This window comes from Ovis canadensis, chromosome 2 (genome assembly GCF_042477335.2).
Source record: "Ovis canadensis isolate MfBH-ARS-UI-01 breed Bighorn chromosome 2, ARS-UI_OviCan_v2, whole genome shotgun sequence".
Lineage (NCBI taxonomy): Eukaryota > Metazoa > Chordata > Mammalia > Artiodactyla > Bovidae > Ovis > Ovis canadensis.
This window is the reverse complement of record NC_091246.1, coordinates 61,368,803-61,391,800: the sequence shown is the minus strand read 5'-3', so window position 1 is coordinate 61,391,800 and position 22,998 is coordinate 61,368,803. Positions and strand designations below refer to the sequence as shown.

General features: G+C 44.5%; 1 protein-coding gene and 1 long non-coding RNA gene across 4 annotated transcripts in view; one reads left to right on the top strand and one right to left on the bottom strand.

Annotated features, from left to right (window-relative positions):
* Nucleotides 1–297: 297 nt before the first annotated feature.
* The window catches only part of PCSK5 (proprotein convertase subtilisin/kexin type 5), a 503,732-nt gene continuing 481,031 nt past the window's right edge, over nt 298–22,998 (top strand). For all 3 annotated transcript variants that reach the window (XM_069576329.1, XM_069576328.1, XM_069576330.1), the window contains exon 1: nt 298–1,144. In XM_069576329.1, coding sequence (XP_069432430.1) covers nt 953–1,144 — 192 coding nt within the window. In that variant the 5' untranslated portion in view covers nt 298–952. The remainder of the gene's footprint in view (nt 1,145–22,998) is intronic.
* LOC138433522 (uncharacterized) overlaps nt 18,066–22,998 on the bottom strand; it is a 28,300-nt gene continuing 23,367 nt past the window's right edge. Inside the window, exons 3-4 of the long non-coding RNA XR_011254340.1 lie at nt 20,082–20,263; nt 18,066–19,675 (exon numbers count right to left, since the gene is read on the bottom strand). This is a non-coding gene — a long non-coding RNA (uncharacterized lncRNA). The remainder of the gene's footprint in view (nt 19,676–20,081; nt 20,264–22,998) is intronic.

The window sequence follows — 22,998 nt, the reverse complement described above, 5'->3', positions numbered from 1 at the left end:
AAGCATGAAGAATTAACGAAGTGAAAATCTCGGCTATTTGTCCGGCAATTGACACGCAAGTGACCTCCTTAAATACTTACTTGTTTAAGGAGGTTCAGAGCTAGGATGAATGAATCTTGGGGGCGCTTGACCAGAACCAGCTTGTAAATCTCTTTAGTCTTTCGGGAAGTGGCGGTAAATCAATACAAATCCAGAAGGGAGAGGAGAGGAGAGGGTAAAACCCCCACACCGGAGCTCTGCTCTCAGCCCTTTGGAAAGACTCGCTTTTGCTGCTCTGGACCCTGTAGGTTGCAGCCCGAAGAACCCAGCGGCGCTAGGACCTGGTTGGCGCCTCACCGTGGCCGCTTTCGGGCGGGCGGAGGAGGGAGAGGAGGAGGGGGATGTGGGAAAGGAGGGGTATAGAGGGGGGCGGGGGGAGTCATTTATGCAGAGCAGGCGCTGCTGCCATTGCCACTTACACTCCCAGCGCGCTGCTCGGAGCCGGAGGGAGCGCGGGGAGCGAGCTAGCGAGCGCTCGGATCCCGGGCCAGCAGAGGGGGCGCCCAGCCGCTGCCTGCACCGCCGCCTCCGCCGCGCTCGGGGGCCCCGGGAGGAGCGAGGGCGAGTCGGAGAGTCCGGGAGCCGAGCCCGGCGAGACCCAACTGCGGGAGGGCGCCCGCCCCACTCAGCCGCCTTCTGCGCCGGAGCCGGGGAGCGCCGGCCGACCGCCCCGTGGGCCGTAGAGCTGGGAGCACAGGTCCCCGGAGCCCCAGGGATGGTCTAGGAGTGGGTGCGAGGCTCGCTGCTCAGCTCCCTGCTGGGGCTCGCCGCCTCCTGCCGATCTCCCAGGGCTGCGAGCCGCGGCGGCCGGGGGCTGCGCGCTCGGGCGGCCCAGGCCGAAGAAGTTAGTTGTGCGCTCAGCTTAGTGAGCGGAGCAAGCGAGCGATCGAAGCAGCAGCCAAGCGCCGGGGCCATGGGCTGGGGGAGCCGCTGCTGCTGCCCGGGACGGCTGGACCTGCTCTGCGTACTGGCGTTGCTCGGGGGCTGCCTGCTCCCCGTGTGCCGGACGCGCGTCTACACCAACCACTGGGCAGTCAAAATCGCCGGCGGCTTCCCGGAGGCCAACCGCATAGCCAGCAAGTACGGATTCATCAACATAGGACAGGTAACCACTGGCTGGCCGCGTTCTCGGCCCTGAAGCTGCGAGGGCGGGGGCATGGGGGGAGTCCCCCACGACCTCGCGCTTGTCCCCTCCTCGTCTGTCCCCTCCCCCTCTTCCAGATGTGTTCTTGCAGCTGTTGCCCTAACTCTTCTGCGATGCTCTCTCTCTCCTCTTACTCACACACACATACATACACACACACACACACACACTCGCTCTCCAAAGTTGCTACGATTTGTGTTTTGTTTACTTGTTTCTTGCAAATCAGGAGGGACAGGTAGGGTCTCTGGAAGGATCACGAGTGTACATGAGTAGTTTCAGACCCGACCGGACTTTTGCAGTGGAAAGCCTGGAGCAGTGGACTGTTTTAGTGGTTAAAGGGTAAGCACGCTCCTGGTGCCGGCTCCCTGTGGTTTCTGAGAGCCGGGATAAGGGGGGAGGCAAGGAAGGGAAAGCCTTTCCTGCTCGGACCTGAATTTAGCCCTGAAAAGAAGTCTCCTCTTTTAGGAGCCAGAGAACCTCTGGTCACTCAGTGAAGGCGCCAGAGGAGTGGAGGGCTGGAGCTAGACTCGAGAAAGGGGAGAGAGGAGGCGGCCGGACCCGGCGTGAGCGAAGACTTGTGGGGAGACCTCCTGGCTTCCCCTCTCAAACTGGATAAGCGTGGGGGCTCCTAGATGGAGAGCCGGAGTGGGAGGTGTCAAACTTCCAAGACCACTGACCTGGTTCTGCTTTGGAAAACAGCGGGTCTTCCTTCTGGGAGTTACGTGCGGGACCCGGAGGCGGCGGTGGCGCGGGGTTTTCGTGAGGTGCCTTGGGAGGAGTTGCCCAGCTGGGGACTTGGAATTGAGGGATGTTATGAGAATGATTGGAAGCACTACAGATTTGGACGTACCTCCGGGCTTGGCTTCCTCGCTCTCTTTCCTGCAAGAAATGGATGGAAGGGGCAGTGGAAGCAGGTCCCAGAAAGTGCTCCCCCATCCTTACATCCCTCCCACTCGCTTCCCCTGGCCTGGCCTGAGGAGTGGCGCTGGTCTGACTCTGATGAGACTCTAATGGGGGAGGGAGGCGAGGGTGATAGAGGCGCCCTCACAGCAGACCGCTGATGGGACTGCTCTGGCTGCACGCGCCCCGCGTGCTCTGCCTGGATGAGGGGGGAAGAAGATGCCGGCTGGGTCCACTGGAGCAAGAGAGCACAGACTGTTGGTTTCTGATGCTATGGAACTCCACGGCTAGGAACACATCCTCCAGCATGAGTACTCTGGGCTGCCTGGGGGACACGGCATCCAGAGCAGGCAGAGCTGCTGTTACTGCATCTAGCAGGAGCATTGGGGCTTCGGAGGAGCAGGAGGGGGCCAGGTGAGGGGATCTTGCTGCTGTTTGAGGGGCCAGAGAGTGGACATATTCTGGAGAAACCAGTCTGGTGGAGGGCTGAGACCAAGGCAAGGGGCATGGTCTGTATTTCTCGTCCCCCGGTCTAACACACACCAGAAAGGAAGCCACAGCCAGCCAGATTTTTTTTGTCTGAGTGCTTGTCATTTTCGGGAGATGTTCATCCTAATGGCTTGTTGGGATTCTACCTGCCTCTTCTGTCCTCTTCTTCTGGAAGAAAACATTAAGTCTATTCAAATCTTATTTACATGAGCTTGAAGTTGGGGGGTGCTGCATGTGACCTGGGGAATGTAAAAGGAAAGGCTAATAATAAAAGTAGTCATGTTAATAATCTTTCCAGATGCATCTTTCAGGTTCAGCTAACACTGGGCATCTCCCATAAAAAAGGCATATTTGGAAGAATAGTTCTTGACCATACACTTACTTCATAACCCACAGAACAACCATTTTTGTTGAATATTACTTCACTTACAGCAACAGGGAAACCAATATTCTGGAGAAGTTACCCACACAGGTCACCTATCTAGACAGTACAAGGGTGTGAATCAGATCTAGGACTGTGTGGTCCAGGCCTATGCCTGCGGGTGAGGATGAAAGGAAGGCGGAAGAAAGTAAAATCCCCATTTCCCTGAATTCTGATTTAGTGACTCAGTAGATGGAAAGCAAATATCCAGGCTTAATACGCAGATACTTAATTTCAACTGACCTGGACTTCTTGAACCTAAGCAGCTTCAGGAATTATGAAAGTGGAAAAATCTATATCAAAATAAACTCATTAAATATAACTTACACATTTGGAACCTGGCAGAACTGGGGAGAAGAAATTGTCACAGAACTCATTTTTTAATAACCAAACATTGCAATATCCTGCAACCTTGTCTGACTTTTTACAAAGGGCTTTATAGTGAAGATCCGTGGATTTTCATGTAAAAGGTAATGCTAAGAAAATTTACATTCAAGTAACACCAAATGTGGTTTATTGTGGTTTTTACAATGCCAGTGAGGAAATTGAGAGCTTACAGGGGTGACAGAGGACTCCTTGAACTGATGCCCTAACCAGTGTAAAAACAATTCTTACAGTGAAAAGCATTTCCTCTGTAGATCAAAGGGCTAAGTCTTGAAGGTGGTAAATTGAGTTCACGCAAGCAATATCATTGCACTGTAAGGGCCATCCTTTTGTTGTTCTTTCTTTATATCAGTAAGCCAGCTGTGGTTCGGTTGAGGGCAGTAACTAATTTGCAAACGTCTCTAGAATGTGCCCCTGTTTTTAAGCATTTGGGCTTGGGGTCCCACCTCATGTGTCACAGATTGGAACTGAGGCCTTTTATTGTTTCTATAGTCATTTAATATCCTGGTAGTATTTTTGAGGTCTTTCTGTGTAATATTTTAGGTGAATAAGGTAGTGACTTTGTACCACAGTGAAAATCTGGTTTTGAATATCTGTTCAGTGTCAAGTTTTGTGTAGCATCTTAGCATTTAAAAGCAACCATAGGTAAATTTCTGGCCTGGAGATTTCTACAGAAAACCTGGCCTGTCGTGTTCAAGAAAGATAGTATGTAGAGAGTAACACAGAAGTAAGCAAACAGGCAAAAAGAACATGCTTGACATCCTGGAAGGGAACAATAATGAAGCTTCTCTTGGCTTTGGTTCTAGAGGTAGCAGTTGTTTTGGTAGATTTTCACATAATGTTTGTATTTTGTGCATGGTTATGCCTCGAAACTCTAAAATGATGCTGTAACTAGTAGTAGTTTTCATGTCATTATATATCATATTTTGCTTGGCATTACAATCAGCTCTAGAAAGTCCTGCATTTCTTCTCCTCCAAGACCCAACTCCAAGCCGTCTCAATATTTATCATAATGAGCACTGCTAGTCTGGCTAAGGGTAGGTACGTCTGTCTGTTGGTCTACACCGGGGTGGAAAAAAGAGGCCTAGTTTTTAGCTAGCAGTGTAGTGGTGAGAGGATGAAAAAGACACGAAGGAATAAGACCCAACAGGATGTTAATTGTGAACCTTTCTTTGGGTGCAGTCTACAAACCTGGAGGAAAACTTCTGGCTATTCAAACCCAGAGAGAAGGTCCTCTGTAAAGATTGTTTGCTCTGTGCACCAGCTGCATTTATCCTTCTGTGAAGTGCTTTTAATTCTTGATTGCAAACTGAGATTATCAGATTACCCTCCCTGCCCTCCCCCTAAAAAAAAAAAAAAAAAAAAAAGCGTGACTTATCTTGAGCAAGATTCCAGAAAGATAAAGCCAGCTGAGAGTAATACTGGGGAGAATGTTTTACCTGGCAGTCCCATTGAGAGCAGAGACTTAGAAACTCTACAGATGCCACTTGCAAGGTCTAGGAAAGCAGGAAAGTCAGTGAACTTAAAGGAGTCCCCGTTCCTTCATCTGTAAAAGAATAAATGAGATAATAGAGGGAGTCGGCTCTGCACTGCTCAGCACATAGTTAAGTAGCTTTGGAAGGCTTGTTGAATCCGGATCTGAAAGAAGTGAGATTCAGACTTTATTTAGGTATGATAATAGGAAGACATTTTTATGATGGAAAATGCAACACACTGAAGATCAGGAAAATATGTTTGATGACTGAGTCAAAAAAGCTAAATCAGAGTTCTATAGACAGGGAAACGGGTTTTCCATTTCAACTAACAATTTGAAATAGTTTAAAACAGTTTTCTGCTGGGTTCTAAACAATTCTGGCTGATTTCCCATGGCAGTGCTCCCCTCCCTGGTTGATCTTTGCTGTAATCCATTAAATAATGTAGGATAAGCTCACTGGACATGGAAGAAAGGGAGAAAAAATAATCTGAAGACTGATTATTTTATAAAGCACCTTGCCTTGGTACATTATGAGAGATCATATATGAATTCCTATTTCACTTAATTCTGAATGTGGTTTGCATGAGAAAGGTGACAAGAACCATTTTCCAAATCAGCAGGACAGGATGCTTTAGCAGGAAGAACCTTGTTCAGCAATGTCCTGAACGTCTCTCACTTTCTTGGTTAGTTTTGACCTGTGAATAATGTGGGATGCTTGAGGTGCTGGTAAACAGTGGAGGGTGAGTTCCCAGTGCTCATGGATCGCTTCAGAAATAGGGGACAGGGCTAGTCTGGTGGGTTGTATGGGAGTGCACTGTGCTCCCCTAGTTAAATCCTTAGGCCTTTGTAAATGGATGTGGGAGTCCCAGAGTGACCGCTGTGTGATGCATTTGGCTTTGCACCAGGCAAGAACCTTGGCTCTGATTTCCACACCCAAGAACCTTAGCTCTGACCTCTGCTAGCCACCCTTACATGCTTGGTTCTCATGAGTGAGGGAACCTTTCAGGAGAAAAAGCCATTCAGAGCGCTTGGCCTGCTGATGGTGGGTCTGTTGCTTTAACCTCATAGGCTAGGAATGGCTTGTATGTGGCCATTGGGATTTTCGGGGTCTGTTTGAAATGAAACAATGCATTTTTGTGAGCCCCAAGGCAGTTGAATTTGCCTTATGACTATCTTTAATGAGTTTATATCCAAAGGTCCTAACCTTAAAGGTCAGCCAGAGAAGCAGGGTAGTGCGCTGGGAAAGTGTCCAGCCATGTCTGACTCTTTGGTTAAGGGAGGGAATCGTGACCCAGAAACATCCCCTGGGCAGGGAGGGGTATTTGTGTTGTCGGTTCAAGTTATGCGAAGCAGTGTCTGGGTTTTCCCCAAGGCTGAAGTATCTGCAGACATCTCTGTGCCTCGGGATTTGATCATTGGCTAATTCAGGTTGGATTAAATGACAAAGAAGCCGACTTTGGCTTCCTGGGTGGTAAAAATGAACACATATAGATGTTCATGTTATGAATATGCCACATATATGAATTTTTATATTAGGATTAAATTTGCACATAGTTTAGGGTTGCAAAGAGTCAGACATGACTGAGCTACTGAACTGACTAGAGTGCAATTGCACGAGCAACATTCTCACTAGTTCAACAGATTACACCTCTCTACCTAAGTGTACCAAGAAGGAACTATCCAGGCCAATAAACTCTTCTATTTGAGTTAACCCTAGGAGCAAAGAGAGATTAGAAGGAAAACTAAAGTAAGTCAGGAGGTTTCAATGAAACTCTAGGGTTTTCCCTTTTATTTATCAACCTGACCCTCAAGTTGGGTACCTGAGCACCTGCCCCATCTACCTCTCAGGATTGCTGTGTTATCGAGTGCCCTAAGAACAAACATGAACATATAAATAAAGACAGACATAGAAAGTATCATATGATCTATAAGGGCTCCAAGGAGATGGAGGCTGCTCCAGAGGAAAAGTAAGAGAATGCAGGAGTTACTAGGAGTTTCTCTAGTGGAGCACTGGTGAATTTCCAGGTTCTCGTAATTGCCCCTGGGGATCTACTGGAAACAGAAATGGTGAGGAGTCAGTGTGACATCTGACTCTCCATTGTTGTTGTTCAATCTCTCAGTCATGTCCAACTCTTTGAGACCCCATAGACTCCAGCATGCTAGGCTTCCCTGTCCCCCACCATCTCCCGGACCTTGCTCAAACTCATGTTCATTGAGTCAGTGATGCCATCCAACCATCTCATCCTCTGTCATCCCCTCTCCTCCTGCCTTCAATCTTTCCCAGCATCCGGGTCTTTTCTAATGAGTTAACTCTTCGCAACAGGTGGCCAAAGTATTGGAACTTCAGAGTCAGTCCTTCCAATGAATATTCAGGATTGATTTCCATTAGGATTGACTGGTTTGATCTCCTTGCAGTCCAGGGACTCTCAAGAGTCTTCTCCAACACCACAGTTCAAAAGCATCAATTCTTTGGTGCTCAGCCTTCTTTATGGTCCAATTCTCACATCCACAGATGACTGCTGGGAAAACCAAAGCTTTGACTAGATGGGCCTTTGTTGGCAATGTCTGCTTTTTAATATGCTGTCTAGGTTTGTCATAGCTTTTCTTCCAAGGAACAAGTGTCTTTTAATTTCATGACTGCAGTCACCATCTGCAGTGATTTTGGAGCGCAAGAAAATAAAGTCTCTCACTGTTTGCATTGTTTCCCCATCTATTTGCCATGAAGTGATGGGACCATATGCCATGATCTTCATTTTTTGAATGTTGAGTTTTAAGCCAGCTTTTTCACTCTCCTCTTTCACCTTCAACAAGAGGCTCTTAATTCTTCTTCATTTACTGCCATAGCGGTGGTATCATCTGCATATCTGAGGTTATTGATATTTCTCTCAGCAATCTTGTTTCCAGCTTGTACTTCATCCAGCCCAACATTTCTCATGGAAAGTCTCACATTTCCCCTGAGAGCCTTGGAGGGTAGTGTAGGGCTGGGACAGCTGACCAGAGCATCAAGCAGCCAGGGCTCCCCATCTCTTGGTTGAACAGCTTTGGTTTATAAGGCATATGCAATGTGGAGGTTGCATGATTTTTTATTTTTATATAGACAATCAAACAAAGTCTTTTAAGTTTGACTCAAATATGAGTTATGTATAGGAGAGTAGTGGGAAATAAAACTGAAATATAGAGAGGCCCATAAAGAATACAGATGGGACTCTTTTGAGTACATGTGTGAAAAACCCAACTCATACTGCTCAAATAAAAACGATAAACAGGCAGATAAGGGAACAGGGAATCTGTTGGTTTAAACAGATCTACATGCCTTTATGTGCAGTTCTAAAGCCAGAAGCTGAAACTTTTTGCAGCCAAACCTCATCTCATCTGTACTTTCTTCATGGCAAAAACCTACCCTGACCTAAACTGACATCAAGTAGGACATTAATGTGTTTGATTGCAGAAGTCTATTACTGAGTTTGATTTTGAGGATGTTGTCCTTGATCCACATAGAGTGTATATTGCACTCCACTGTACTTTTCTCATGAATTTCTGAAACACATGAAGTTTCAGAAAAGTGATTATGGGTCTATCCAGCTGAAAAGTCAGAGGTAGTACTAACATCAGATTCTTATCTGTTTCCCTGTATTTGCTTCATTTTCAATCAGGCCCTTTCCATGAGCAGTAGAGCTCTTTTGATTCTTAGTACCTCTCTTATGCAGTCTTGAAATTAACCCCTGAAAAAGATTGCAATTGGGTCATATCCCTATTTTCAGGCCAGTCCCTTTGTTTGTGGGGGTGGTGGTGTTTTGGTGAGTTAGCCTGGGTCATTTGTCCTCCCTTGAAGTGAGGGAGATGTTGACATTGGGTGGGCACCCTACCAACTAAGGAAGGACAGTTTCCTAAAAGAAGAGAGGATGCCACCACTAGACTAAAGGAAAGGAGATGTAGAACAAGAAAAATACCCACTACAAATCAGATTGTATAGAGCCTTAAATGTCTAGGTTACGGAGTTTCAACGTGATCAAGGAAGATAAAGAATTACATTGAAGTTCCCTGAGAAGGAGGCAACACCCTATTGATTCAAAACACACGAGAATCTACCATGTAATCCATAATATACTCTCTGCTCTCAGGGACCTAGGGTGTTTTTATCTATAACCACTGTTAAGGAAGGCAAGTACTGATGGAGTCTCAGGCAGTGCAGTATGGTTCAGCCTTGCCTGGTGGGGAATTCGCTGGTAGCCGTGTGCATAATGAACTGGAGGAGGCAGAGAAGGTATTGTGTTGGGCAAAGTTATTGTTATAAACACAGAACTTGGGAGAACTGAAAGAATAGATTCGGAAGCTCTAGTACAGTTGGATTCAATATGGCTTAGTTATCCAGTGGAAGGGGACGATGAGACAGAGTGAGAAGACGAAGAGGAAAGAGTTTATAGCTTGGGACCAGGAACATGGGGGTCATCTGTGGAATGAGGACCGCCTCAGGAGCGTTTCGGGGAACCACGTGGGAGGCCCAGCTGCAGTGTTGTCAGCAGGTAGAGAGCCATACAGATGGAAATACACAGTAGCCGGGAGAGGATTTAGGGCAGGAGAGAAGCGAGGACTGCCGCTCAGCCATCTCAGCGTGAGTAAAGCTGTGAAAGGACGCAGGATGCTAAGATGTGAAGCAAACAAGATAGGAGGGCTGAGAATACAACCCGAAGGAATGTCTCCATGTAGAGGGCAAGGGATAGAGGGAGTAGATGAAGAAGGTGGGGAGGCCCTGAAGACACAGTCATGAAGCCACAGAGAGCTACACTAGAGAAAATCTAGGTGATGAGAATTGAAACATGGTGCCCATGCTCTTAACACCAGTGCTGGACCGAATAGTGAGGGGACGTTTCACTGCTCATTTGCCCGCCCTCCTACGTCATCTCCCTTCATCTCTTTCTCATCAATGTCCTGGTGTATTTAGGATCATAGGTATAGAACTAAAAGGGTTTGAATCCTAATACTGCCACTTCCTAGCTGGGGCACCCTAGGCGAGCATCTTAAAGATGCTTAAAGAAGCACCCATCTGTCTTACTTTCTTCATGTGTGAAAAAGATCTAATAGTATTATTTCCCTCCTAGAATTGTTGTGAGGATTAGTTAAAAGTAGTTAGAATGGTGCCTGGCACATATTACATACCCAGTAAATCTCAATTGTCTTATCTTGTTTTTTCAAGCCAAGTTACACTCAGTTTCTATACACTTACCATTATATTGTGAGGCTTTTCCAATGTTACTGAATACTTTTACAGACACTTTAATGGCCGCATAATTGAAGGTACCATACTAAGTTGCAGTTAGTGTGACCATACACCAGTCAGTCCTAACAGAAATCGGTCCTGAATATTCATTGGAAGGACTGATGCTGAAGCTGAAACTCCAATACTTTGACCACCTGATTCAAAGAACTGACTCATTTGAAAAGACCCTGATGCTGGGAAAGATTGAGGCAGGAGGAGAAGGGGATGACAGAGGATGAGATTGTTGGATGGCATCACCAACTCAAAGGACATGAGTTTGAGTAAGCTCTGGGAGTTGGTGATGGATAGGGAAGCCTGGCGTGCTACAGTCCATGGGGTGGCAAAGAGTTGGATATGACTGAGTGACTGAACTGAACTGATATCATATTTTGCAAGGGAGAGCACTGGTTTATGCCTGAAGTAAATCAGTTCACCTCCATTCAGTATTTTTTTTAATATCCCCTTCACTTTCAAACATATCTGAGTTTGGCAGAGAAATGATATGGTCAGGCTGATTGAATGTGTGTGTTTGTGTGTGGGTGTATAATTGCATATCTGTTCTTCCACTAGCTGGGAAAGCCAGGCTGTGCCTCATTCCTATTTGTGTCCCCAGCACCAAGCACAGGGGAAGCCCAGTGGGCACTTGGGGCAGCAAGCATAATGGATATACCTAGAGAGGAATGGATTTGGAAAGCAAGAGGAACATGGGTGCCTTGAGACTAAAGAGGAATGAAGGTGAATGGAGATTTAGGGAGTTCATGTTGGGGAGGAAAGGAAGCGAGCGTGTGTGGACAATGGCCTGGATCTCATTATCAGTTCAGAGGTGAAGGCCACTGGCAGAGAGAGGGGGAACTGGGTGAAATTAGTGGCCCAGTGCTTCAGTGTTTGGGAACATTGTTAGGAAATTCTGATAAGAGATAATGACCAATGCCAGTGAGAAGAGTTGCCAAATAGTGATGGCAATAGCTGCTTTTATGTAGTTATTGCTCAGTAAGTAGTGGTTAACAGAAAGAGTGAGAAAATGAACCAGCCTCCATTGTTTTGTGCTTTGGTCACTAATACTCAGGAACCTGAGGTTAGATAAAGACAAAACAGGGAGTTAGAATGTGTTAGGGTGAGAAAAAAAGGAACGAGAGACTGTGGGAACCTGGGGGTGATGGGGATGAATGGTTCTTGAATGCAAAGGATTCCATCTTTGAAATGATAGACCACAGTGTCCAGGTTTTGAGGAGTGGTAAAGCCAAAATAGGACTGGTGAACCAAAGGAAGAGGGCAGTTATAAAGGCTGTAGTTCAACATGGAAATGGAAAGCCAGTTCGGTAAGAGGAGTAGAGGTGGAAAGATGGAAGCCATCCCAGAGGGTAATTTTGTTTGTATAGACTAGAGCTATGCTGCATAAAGTTAAGGTCCAGGGTGGGATGACCAGATAGAGAACAGGTAAAGGCCAGTGAATTGGATGGAATCAGGAAACGGTGAGACTGTGATATTAGCAGGGTTATCAGCTTGGTTAAGATAAGGTTTCCAAGTATTTCGTGCTGGTGTACCTGCTAGGCAGATAAACATGAAGTCTGCCCCATACTTCAATTCTCCTTTGGTAAATTTAGGTATTATCTCTACTTTACACATCTGTGCATTACTATTTGCACTGCAGGTCCTGTGTCAACTTGAGGGATAAAGACAGACACATGAGCGATTGCTTTCAACTCTCAAATGAACCTTCCCATATTTGATTTAAAACCTGAAGATTGTGTTGAGCACTGAATATGGAGGGAAGGTTGTAAACAGCGAATGTGAAGCCAGGAATAATATTTAAGGGTGATTTTAAAGTGTTTTGTATGATGTCCCATTTTATGTTTGCCTCTACCTTTTAGCTGTCATGTAGACTACTTTCCATTATAATAAATAATTATACCTATAATTTATTCACATCATGTATTCTGCCCTTTACATAATTATATAATATAATGAAACTATGTATCTTTTATGTATTCTTAGTTTAACTTTACTGCCTTATAAGAATATGGATATATTTTGAAATGTGTTTTCAATCTTATTTATAATTTGCTCTCTGTATAATGTATAATATTTTTAGATTGCTCTCTACAATCTTAGATTAATCTTGTTTGCATTTATATGTGAATCAGATTGTTCGGTTAGGGTGAGCATCATACAAGAAGCATGAAGTTTCTAGTTGAATGTTCTGTGCGTTATGCGTGCATGCTCAGTTGTGTCCGACTCTGTGACCTCAAGGACTGTAGCCCATGAGGCTCCTCTGTCCATGGGATTATCCCAGCAAAAATACCTGAGTGGGTTGCCATTTCCTCCTCCAGGAGATATTCCTAACCCAGGGACTGAACCCATGTCTCCTGTGGCTTTTGCATTTGCAGGCAGTCTTTACTGCTGAGCCACCTGGGAAGCCCTGTCGGTGCATTATCTAAGAGGTTAATTCTGTCCTGGGCAAATTGCTTTGTGGATACCCTGCCATCATTGAAACTGGTTAAGATTTATTAAAAACAAGTCCTTCCCTGCTGCCTTTCCCAGTGTGCGTATATGTGTATACACACACAAATATATATCTCATATATATTTTCCCTGAGTACTTAAGGGCTGATATTTTTGTAATAAGTACTTAAGGCCTGGTATTTTTCTACTCTGAGAAGCTCTTACAGCTGTAAAAATATACCAGTTCTCTCCATATCAATGTTCCCAGGCTTGTACCTTGTTTTCACTAGTTGAAGTTTCTCAACCATAATAAAACTGGGCAGTGCTCACGAGTTTGAATGCAGTGCAGGCGGGGAAGACAGTTTCAGGACCTTTAGCCTTGTAAGTGTATATCCATAACTACAAGTTTAGAAGTTTGCCACTTACTCATCCTGGGCCTATTTTAGGTGCATTTAACTAATATGTTTTTTGGTTTTTTTTCCTCCTGTATGTGTGTGGGACCCATTCATCAATTTCAGCTTTTCAAGAGAAAACTAAATTGTAGGCCATTTAAGATTTATTATAGCCTAGTTTCCAGCAAAACCTTTTCTCTTTATTTTTTTTAACCTTGGGGTGTCTTTCCACTTGTTTGGTGCTCATGAGCCAGTTTACCAAGTGCTGCATTGTTTGACTCATGATAGGATGATGTCATTGCTTCTGGGCTGGTTGGACAATGCTGAGAATCAGTAAACAAAACTCAGGGATGAAAACAGGTGACTTAAATTCTCCTCTAGGTCCTGCTCTGCCACATATTTTCTACATACTTATGAACTGGTCACAGGTTGTTGTTGTTGTTGTTTTTCCTATCTTAAAGGATTAGTTTTATTCATTGTTTTATTTTAAAAATAGTGATTGAAGGATACCATCAAGAAAGTCAAAAGACAACCCACAGAATAGGAGAAAATATTTGCAAATCACATCTGATGAGAGACTTGTATCTAGAATATATAAGGAACACCTACACTCAATACTAAAAGACAAATAACCCAGTTAAAAATGGGCACAAAAGATCTGAATAGACACATCTCCAATAAGCACATGAGAAGATGCTCAATATCATTAGTCATTAGGGAAATGCAAATCAAAACCACAATGAGATACTAATTCACATCATACTCAATTGGACTGCTATAATCAGAAAGACAGATAATCACAAGTGTTGGCAAGGATGTGGAAAAATTGGAGCTCTCATATGCTATTGGTAGAAAAGCAAAGTGTTGCAACCACTGTAGGAAGACAATCTAGCAGTTCCTTAAAAGGTTAAATGTATTAGTAGAAGTACCATATGATCCAACAATTCCACCCCAAGTGTACATTCAGGGGAAATGAAACATTTGTTCACACAAACACTTATAGACAAAAGTCCATGGCAGCATTATTCACTGGAGCCAGAAAAATGGAAACAACCCAAATGTCTATCAACTGATGAATGGACAAACAAAATATAGTGTTTCCTTATATGGAATATTCTGCAATAAAAATGAATGAAGTACTAATACAGCTTCCCTGTTGGCTCATTGGGTAAAGAATCCACCTGCAATGCAGGAGACACAGGAGATGCAGGTTCGATCCCTGGATCTGGAAGATCCCCTGGAGTTGGAAATGGCAACCCACTCCAGTATTCCTGCCTGGGAAACCCCATAGACAGAGAAGCCTGGTAGGCTCCAGTCCATGGATTAGCAAGGAGTCTGATATGACTGAGCAACTAAGAACTAATACAGCTACAACGTGGATGAACCTTGAAAACATTTTCCCTGGCTGGGTGAAAAGAGCCAGTCACAAAGGCCATGCATGTAGGATTCTGTTTATATGAAGTGTCCAGAGCAGACAAATCTACAGAGAAAGAAAGATTAGTGGTCATCTAGGACTGGAGCAGTGAGGAACTGGTGGTGGGGGCACTACTAATGGGTTTGGGGTTTCTTCTGGGGTGATGAAAATGATCTGAAATTGAATGTGGTGATTTTTATACAGCTGGTAACTGTACTAAACATCATTGAATAGTATATTTTGATGAATGTATGGTATTTGAATTTTATCCCAGTAAAGCTGCTAAAAAATAATTATTGAGTACCTATTGTTTAACAGCCATTTGAATAGATCCAGTCCTACTATATCTGTCTTTAGTAAGACGTCTGCTCACATGGGAGATGGCAGTGGCAACCCACTCCAGTACTCTTGCCTGGGAAATCCCATGGATGGAGGGGCCTGGTAGGCTGCAGTCCATGGTGTCACAAAGAGTCGGACACGACTGAGAGACTTCACTTTCACTTTTGACTTTCATGCATTGGAGAAGGAAGTGGCAATCCACTCCAGTGTTCTTGCCTGGAGAATCCCAGGGACAGGAGCCTGGTGGGCTGCCATCTATGGGGTCACACAGAGTCAGACACGACTGATGTGACTTAGCAGCAGCAGCTGCTCACATGGAGCTTATATTTAGTGGAAGGAGCTAACCTATGAGGCCATTATGAAATAAAGTAATTTCAAATGATAAGTTGCTATTGGAAAGCAGAATACATTGGTAGAGTCTCAAGTGCCTGAGGATGGGAGGACTCCTTTAGATAGGCTAGTTAGGGAGCCTCATTAAGTAGGGAGCACTTGAGCAGAGAGCTGAATAAGGAGCTGGCTACCTGGAGGGCTGGGGTGGGGTGAGGTCCGTGCAGAGGCGACAACAGTGCAGAGTCCCTAGAGGAACAGAAGCCAGCTGGTGTAAATGAAGTCTAGTGACCAAGGATGGAGGGGTTGAGCTTGCGATCGAAGAGGATGGTCTTAAAGCTTAATTTTGACGATGCCACTTACCTGTTCAGAAGTCACCGTTAGCCGCCATTTACCTTCTGCATTTAAACAGATTCTTCGTGTGTGCTTTTAAAGGCTTCTGTCTACTTGTCTCAAAATACTTTTCCTGTCCCTTTTTTTTTTTTCGCTCTGTCCCTTAACAAAGCCAAACTGGACTTCCCATTATTCCCCAGATCCTATATGTAATTCTTTCCTGTTTCTGTGCCAGTCTTTCCACCTGGAATATTCACCTGACTCCTTGCTCTTCTGGAAATTCTCTTCTTCAAGGTACATCTCAGATGTCACTTGCACAATACCTCACTCTGGAAATACAGGTGAAATACAGGTATAGGCATAGTCACTCTGATATTTCAGTTTGTTGACTCCAATTGTATTTTGCCCCAAATCCTAATAGGCTGAGTGTAGTTAAGTTTTTTCTTCTTTTTTCGCCTTGTAAAAGGCTTAATTATTCTGTAGCACATAGCATGGTGTTGGCTCTATATAAATAATCATTAAATATTGATCAAATCCTAAAGTATATTATGAGCCAGCAATGTATATAAAATTAAATCTGAACGCTGGAGAAAAATGACAAAAAATTCTACTACCCAGTCAAAAGGGAAGGCTAACAGTGCATAGTAAATTCTATAGGGGAGTGTGATATAAAAGAGACATCCAGGATTGATGAGTCATGTGTGTGTGTATTCTAAAGTCCAGAGATTCCTGGGAAATAGCCTAATCCTTATCTTTGACTATTTCAGATCTTGGCATCGTCAACAGGGTTGTTCTTCCTGGCTTTAACTTCATGAGAATTCTTAGTGGGAGAGTCAGAGTACACAGTGTGACATCTTCCACCCCGAGAGCCAAGTCCCAGATCATCCTCGCACTGGGATGGCTTTTCCAAGGATCCCAGGGAACCCTGAGGGCTCTATTTTCTGTGCTCATCTCTTTGGGGGTAACAGTGCAAGCTTTGTGTCTTTTGGACTGGGAGGAATAACAGCACAGAGGGTCCCTCCAGTGATGGAATTGGTCAGTAGTAAGAGGAGGTTTCAGATGGCAGGCACATTTTAGTCTGTGTGGAATCATGGGAGTAGCAAAAATAAGCAGATTTGGTGCACGTGACAGATCTCAAAGCTCTGTATAATATAAGCTGGAGAGTCTTGTGATAGTCAGAGGCCCATGGCTGGCCTACCTGGATCAGCCATGGGGAGCTTACCTGGATGGGCCATTTTGAAAGGCTGAAGTTCTCAAGTTAAATCTGCATGAGAGGAGGAATTAAGGCTCCAGGACAAACAGGCATAAATTAAGCCCTGCAGCTAGTCCTTAAGGAGTAGCTTCAGAAATATCCTTGGAGATAGGAAATAAACTCAGGACAAATAGAGAAACTATCCATTGGGAGTTAGCTCCACTTAATTATGAATGGAATGCTCTCTTGGGTGACATGGCCAGAAGCCAGTCTCTCAATCAAGATGGGTCTCCCCATCTAACCTTTTCACTTTGATCAGATCTAAGCCTCAAATAACCTGTCCCTTCAGGTTCTGGCAGATAGAGGAAGGTGAGTTATATTTTCTGGGTCAGATGAAAGGGAGATGGGAAAGCTGAGTGTTCTTGCGCTGTATACGGTTCTGGAGTGGAGCTGTTCCTTTCTCTCCATTGCGATGGATCTGCTGTGCGTGCTTGCATGTGGGCTAAGTCGCTTCAGTCCTGTCCGACTCTTTGTGACCTTTTGGACTGTAGCCTGCCAGGCTCTTCTGTCCATGGGATTCTCCAGGCAAGAATACTAGAGTGGTTTGCCATGCCCTCCTCCCTGGGATCTTCCTGACCCAGGGACCAAACCCACGTCTCTTATGTATCTTGCATTGGGAGGTGGGGTCCTTGCCAATAGTGCCACCTGAGCAGCCCCTGCTATATGTTAGCCCCCTGTTACTTCTTGTGTGGACCAGTCCTACCCTGTCCCTATGTCTTTCCATGCAAAACATGTCACATAAGGCTGTTTAATTTTTTCAGAAACCACCCTGGTCAAAGAAACTTCTTCCTCTTCCTCCTCTGCTCTTCACCCCTCTTCCCACCTCCCCCTCCCCTTACCACTCCCCTGCCCCTCTCTGCTGCCCTCCGCCCCTGCCATCTATTCTAAATATCATTCAGCCTAAATCTTTTGCCATTCTTTGCCCATGCACTGCCATGCCCTGCTTTCCTCCCCCTGATCATGTGGCTCCCACTGCCTGGACAGCCTCATGTCCAGTTCTTACTTGTTCAGCAAAGCCCTTCTCAGATGTCATTTCCTCAGATGAGGCTGCCTGTGGATAAAACTTTTTTGGTTTAAACTCTCATTGAACTTGTAAGCTTCTTTATCCTGGCATTTGACGTTTTCAGTTTGTATTCCGTTTATTTGTCTGTCTTCTCTCCTTTAATAGATATTAATCCCCCTAAAGACAGGATTTTCTGTCTGGTTCATCTTTGTATCACATATGGTACCTAGAAGAGTGTGCTCTGCCATTCAGAGGGCCTTGGAAAAATATTCTGAAATGGAGAAATGGTTGTGAGTAAGTGAAGGTGAGAAGGAAACAGAAACCATAGCATCATTAGTACTAGCCCGTGAATATTTTTGGTTCTCCTCCTTGCCATGTGATAGGATTGTATTTCCCCATTTGGGGTGTGAGTGTGCACCTCTAACTTCTGTGGGTGAATGAAATGTGAGCAGAAGTGACACATATCGCCTCTTTAATTGTCTGTACTCTCCATCTGCCCCACTGTGACCTGCAAGCTCCAGGCGCTGGGTGCTCCACTGGCCTGGGTCCTTGCGGGCCATGCTGAGCGGCGCTCCCAGCCAATGCACAATGGATGTGTAACATGAGCTAGAAACACGCTTTTGTTGTCACTGAGATTCATGGGTTCATTTGTTTCTGCTGGGGAACCTGGCCAGTTCCCACTAATACAAAAGTACAATAGCTTTCTCCTTAGCCTTGCACACAGTATACACGGAGATCTGTTATTGAAGAGGGAGAAAGATTATGTGATATGCTGGATAAGAACCCTGTGACTTAATAGGAAGACCTCAGGGATCTCAGGAATGCATTTTGCTCATTATGCAAGTGATAATTATATGTGTTAAAAAAAATCAGAAACCAGATATTAGGTATTTCCTAATGTGTGTATAGGATTCTGTTCCTTAGAGATTTGCATTTCCTGAAAGAAACCCTGAAGATCCCAGAGCTTAATTGCACCTCACTGCTTCTCTCCAGCCTTGCCAGCCGACTGGAGATTTGTTTCGTGAGTTCAGATATACATTCAAAAGACTAGGGAAAATTGAGGGTTATTTCCTTTTCCAAGGGGACAGAAACCATGTATTATAGTTTGTCTTATTTTTTTGCCATCAAATGAAGATAAATGTTAGCTTTGTACCTCAATTAATTGTTTAATAGCGAACCTGCTTTCTGCTTGCCAACTGTACTTGTTTGTTTGTGCCTTGGCTAAGGACCACACCATACTCTCAGATTATAACACCACTGCTACAGAATCCACTTAAATTTGCCGCTGCATTCTATGGGCCATCGTGTCTTCATTGTTAGTGAACTGGCCTCCTGAACATGTGGCTATCCATGTTCTTACTGATTTATGTGAGGTGGACATAGTGGAGAACATCTGAGATTTAAAATGTTATGACCTGAATTTCCAACTGTTGACACAAATCCAAAGCAGCAGATTTTTCTTCTTTGGCAAGACAGAATTGAAGCAACATGCAGTGATTTGGTTCGCCAATTTGTGAGCTGTTAAAAATCGGAATAACTGAAAATGAGGAGAGTAAGCGCTGCATAATGTGAAAAATATTCTAAAGGTCACATGGCTGTGCAGCCTTAGACAAGTTAAGCACCATGAAACTAGAACTATTTTGAATAAATTTGAAACTGCATGTGAATGAACATGTGGATATTTTTTTCTCTGCTAAAATTTTGTTACCAAAGAGGTCAAAATCTTAGTTCAGTTCAGTTCAGTCGCTCAGTCATGTCTGACTCTTTGTGACCCCATGAATCGCAGCACACCAGGCCTCCCTATCCATCACCAACTCCCGGAGTTCACTCAGACTCACATCCATCGAGTCAGTGATGCCATCCAGCCATCTCATCCTCGGTCGTCCCCTTCTCCTCCTGCCCCCAGTCCCTCCCAGCATCAGAGTCTTTTCCAATGAATCAGCTCTACACATGAGGTGGCCAAAGTACTGGAGTTTCAGCTTCAGCATCATTCCTTCCAAAGAACACACAGGACTGATCTCCTTCAGGATGGACTGGTTGGATCCCCATTTAGTTCACCCTAAATCTGAAAATCAGAAGAGACAAAGGTTCTAATGAACTCAAGGAGGTCCTGATTCTGCCTTTTAGTCCTGCAGCAATGGAGCCATTTCTGGCCTTTTTTTTTTTTTCACTTTTTTTTTTTTTTTTCCCCTTTGCCATCACTCTGTCCTTCAACAGTCACTGCAAATATCTTAAAATGTTTACCCAATGCTAAGTACACTACTAAACCCTGGAAATGCAGCAGAGCACAAAAATCTCTACCTTCTTTGAAGTTACAAGGATTTACAAGCTTGCTTCAAAATAAATCACCCAAAACCCTATGGCTTAACATGACAGTCACTAACTACTATGAGGCTGTGAGTCGACTGTTAGATTTTTCAGCCAGTGTTGGGTCAACTAGGGCCTGGCTGGTCTGGGATGGCTTCACTCACGTTTCAGTGGTTGGTCCTGGCTGCTGGCTTAGATTATGGGGGTAACTGGCCATGGATCTCTCATCTTCCAGCAAGCTGGTGGGGCTTCTTCCCATAGTGACAAGAAGGTATCTCAGTGGCCAGAGAGAAATCCTCAATGTGCAAGCTGTTCTCAAACTTTTGCTTGTGTCCCATATATGAACCTAGACAGTATATTAAAAACCAGAGACATTACTTTGCCAACAAAGGATCATCTAGTTAGAGCTGTGGTTTTTTTCAGTAGTCATGTACAGATATGAGAGTTGGACCATAAAGAAGGCTGAATGCTAAAGAATTGATGCTTTTGAACTATGGTGTTGGAGAAGACTTGAGAGTCCCTTGGACTTCAAGGAGATCAAACCAGTCAATCTTAAAGGAAATCAATCCTGAATATTCCTTGGAAGTAGTGATGCTGAAGCTCCAATACTTTGGCTACCTGTTGGGAAGAGATGCTGCTGCTAAGTCGTTTCAGTCCTGTCCGACTCTGTGCGACCCAATAGGTGGCAGCCCACCAGGCTCCTCTGCCCTTGGGATTCTCCAGGCAAGAACACTGGAGCAGGTTGCCATTTCCTTCTCCAATGCGTGCATGCATGCTAAGTCACTTCAGTCGTGTCCGACTCTGTGCGACCCCATGAACAGCAGCCCACCAGGCCCCTCTGACCAGGGGGTTCTCTAGGCAAGAATACTGGAGTGGGTTGCCATTGGGAAGAGATGACTCATTAACAACGACCCTGATACTGGGTCTTTGCACTGGTCATAGCAAACACCCACTTCCAACAACACAAGAGAAGATTTCTACACACGGACATCACCAGATGGTCAACACCAAAATCAGATTAATTATATTCTTTGCAGCCAAAGATGGAGAAGCTCTATACAGTCAGCAAAAACAAGACTGGGACCTGACTGTGGCTCAGATCATTAACTCCTTATTGCCAAATTCAAACTGAAATTGAAGAACATAGGGAAAACCACTGGACCATTCAGGTATGACCTAAATCAAATCCCTTACAGTTATACAGTGGAGGGGAGAAGTAGATTTAAGGGGCTAGATCTGATAGAGAGACTGCCTGATGAACCATGGACAGAGGTTTGTGACATTGTACAGGAGATAGGAATCAAGACCATCCCCAAGAAAAAGAAATGCAAAAAAGCAAAATGGCTGTCTGAGGAGGCCTTAAAATAGCTGTGAAAAGAGAAGTGAAAAGCAAAGGAGAAAAGGAAAGATATAAGCATCTGAATGCATAGTTCTAAAGAAAAGCAAAGAGAGAGAAGAAATCCTTCCTCAGTGATCAATGCAAAGAAATAGAGGAAAACAATAGAATGGGAAAGACTAGAGATCTCTTCAAGAAAACTAGAGATACCAAGGGAACATTTCATGCAAAGATGGGCACAATAAAGGACAGAAATGGTATGGACCTAACAAAAGCAGAAGATATTAAGAAGAGGTGGCAAGAATACACAGAAGAACTGTACAAAAAAGATCTTCATGACCCAGATAATCATGATGGGGGAATCACTCACCTAGAGCCAGACATCCTGGAATGTGAAGTCAAGTGGGCCTTAGAAAGCATCACTACGAACAAAGCTAGCGGAGGTGATGGAATTCCAGTTGAGCTGTTTCAAATCCTGAAAGATGATGCTGTGAAAGTGCTGCACTCGATATGCCAGTAAATTTGGAAACCTCAGCAGTGGCCACAGGACTGGAAAAGGTCAGTTTTCATTCCAATCCCAAAGAAAGGCAATGCCAAAGAACGTTCAAACTACCGCACAATTGCACTCATCTCACACGCTAGTAAGATACTGCTCAAAATTCTCCAAGCCAGGCTTCAACAATACATGGACAGTGAACTTCCAGATGTTCAAGCTGGTTTTAGAAAGGGCAGAGGAACAAGAGATCAAATTGCCAACATCCACTGGATCATCAAAAAGCAAGAGACTTCCAGAAAAACATCTATTTCTGCTTTATTGACTATGCCAAAGTCTTTGACTATGTGGATCACAATAAACTGTGGAACATTCTGAAAGAGATGGGAATACCAGACCGCCTGACCTGCCTCTTGAGAAATCTGTATGCAGGTCAGGAAGCAACAGTTAGAACTGGACATGGACCAACAGACTGGTTCCAAATAGGAAAAGGAGTACATCAAGTCTGTATATTGTCACCCTGCTTATTTAACTTATATGCAGAGTACATCATGAGAAATTCTGGGCTGGATGAAGCATAAGCTGGAAACAAGATTGCCTGGAAAAATATCAATAATCTCACATATGCAGATGATACCACCCTTATGGCAGAAAGCAAAGAACTATAGAACCTCTTGATGAAAGTGAAAGAGGAGAGTGAAAAAGTTGTCTTAAAACTCAGCATTCAGAAAACTAAGATCATGGCATCCAGTCTCATCACTTTGTGGCAAATAGATGGGGAAACAGTGGAAACAGTGGCAGACTTTATTTTTTTGGACTCCAAAATCACTGCAGATGGTGACTGTAGCCATGAAATTAAAAAACGCTTACTCCTTGGAAGAAAAGCTATGACCAACCTAGACAGCATATTAAAAAGCAAAGACATTACTTTGCCAACCAAGGTCAGTCTAGTCAAGGCTATGGTTTTTCCAGTAGTCATGTATGGTGTGAAAGTTGGACTATAAAGAAGGCTGAACATCAAAGAATTGATGCTTTTGAACTGCGGTGTTGGGAAAGACTCTCGAGAGTCCCTTAGACTGCAAGGAGATCCAGTCAGTCCATCCTAAAGGAGATCAGTCCTGGGTGTTCACTGGGAGGACTGATGTTGAAGCTGAGGCTCCAATACTTTGGCCACCTGATGCAGAGAGCTGATTCATTAGAAAAGACCCTGATGCTGGGAAAGATTGAAGGTTGGAGGAGAAGGGGTCAACAG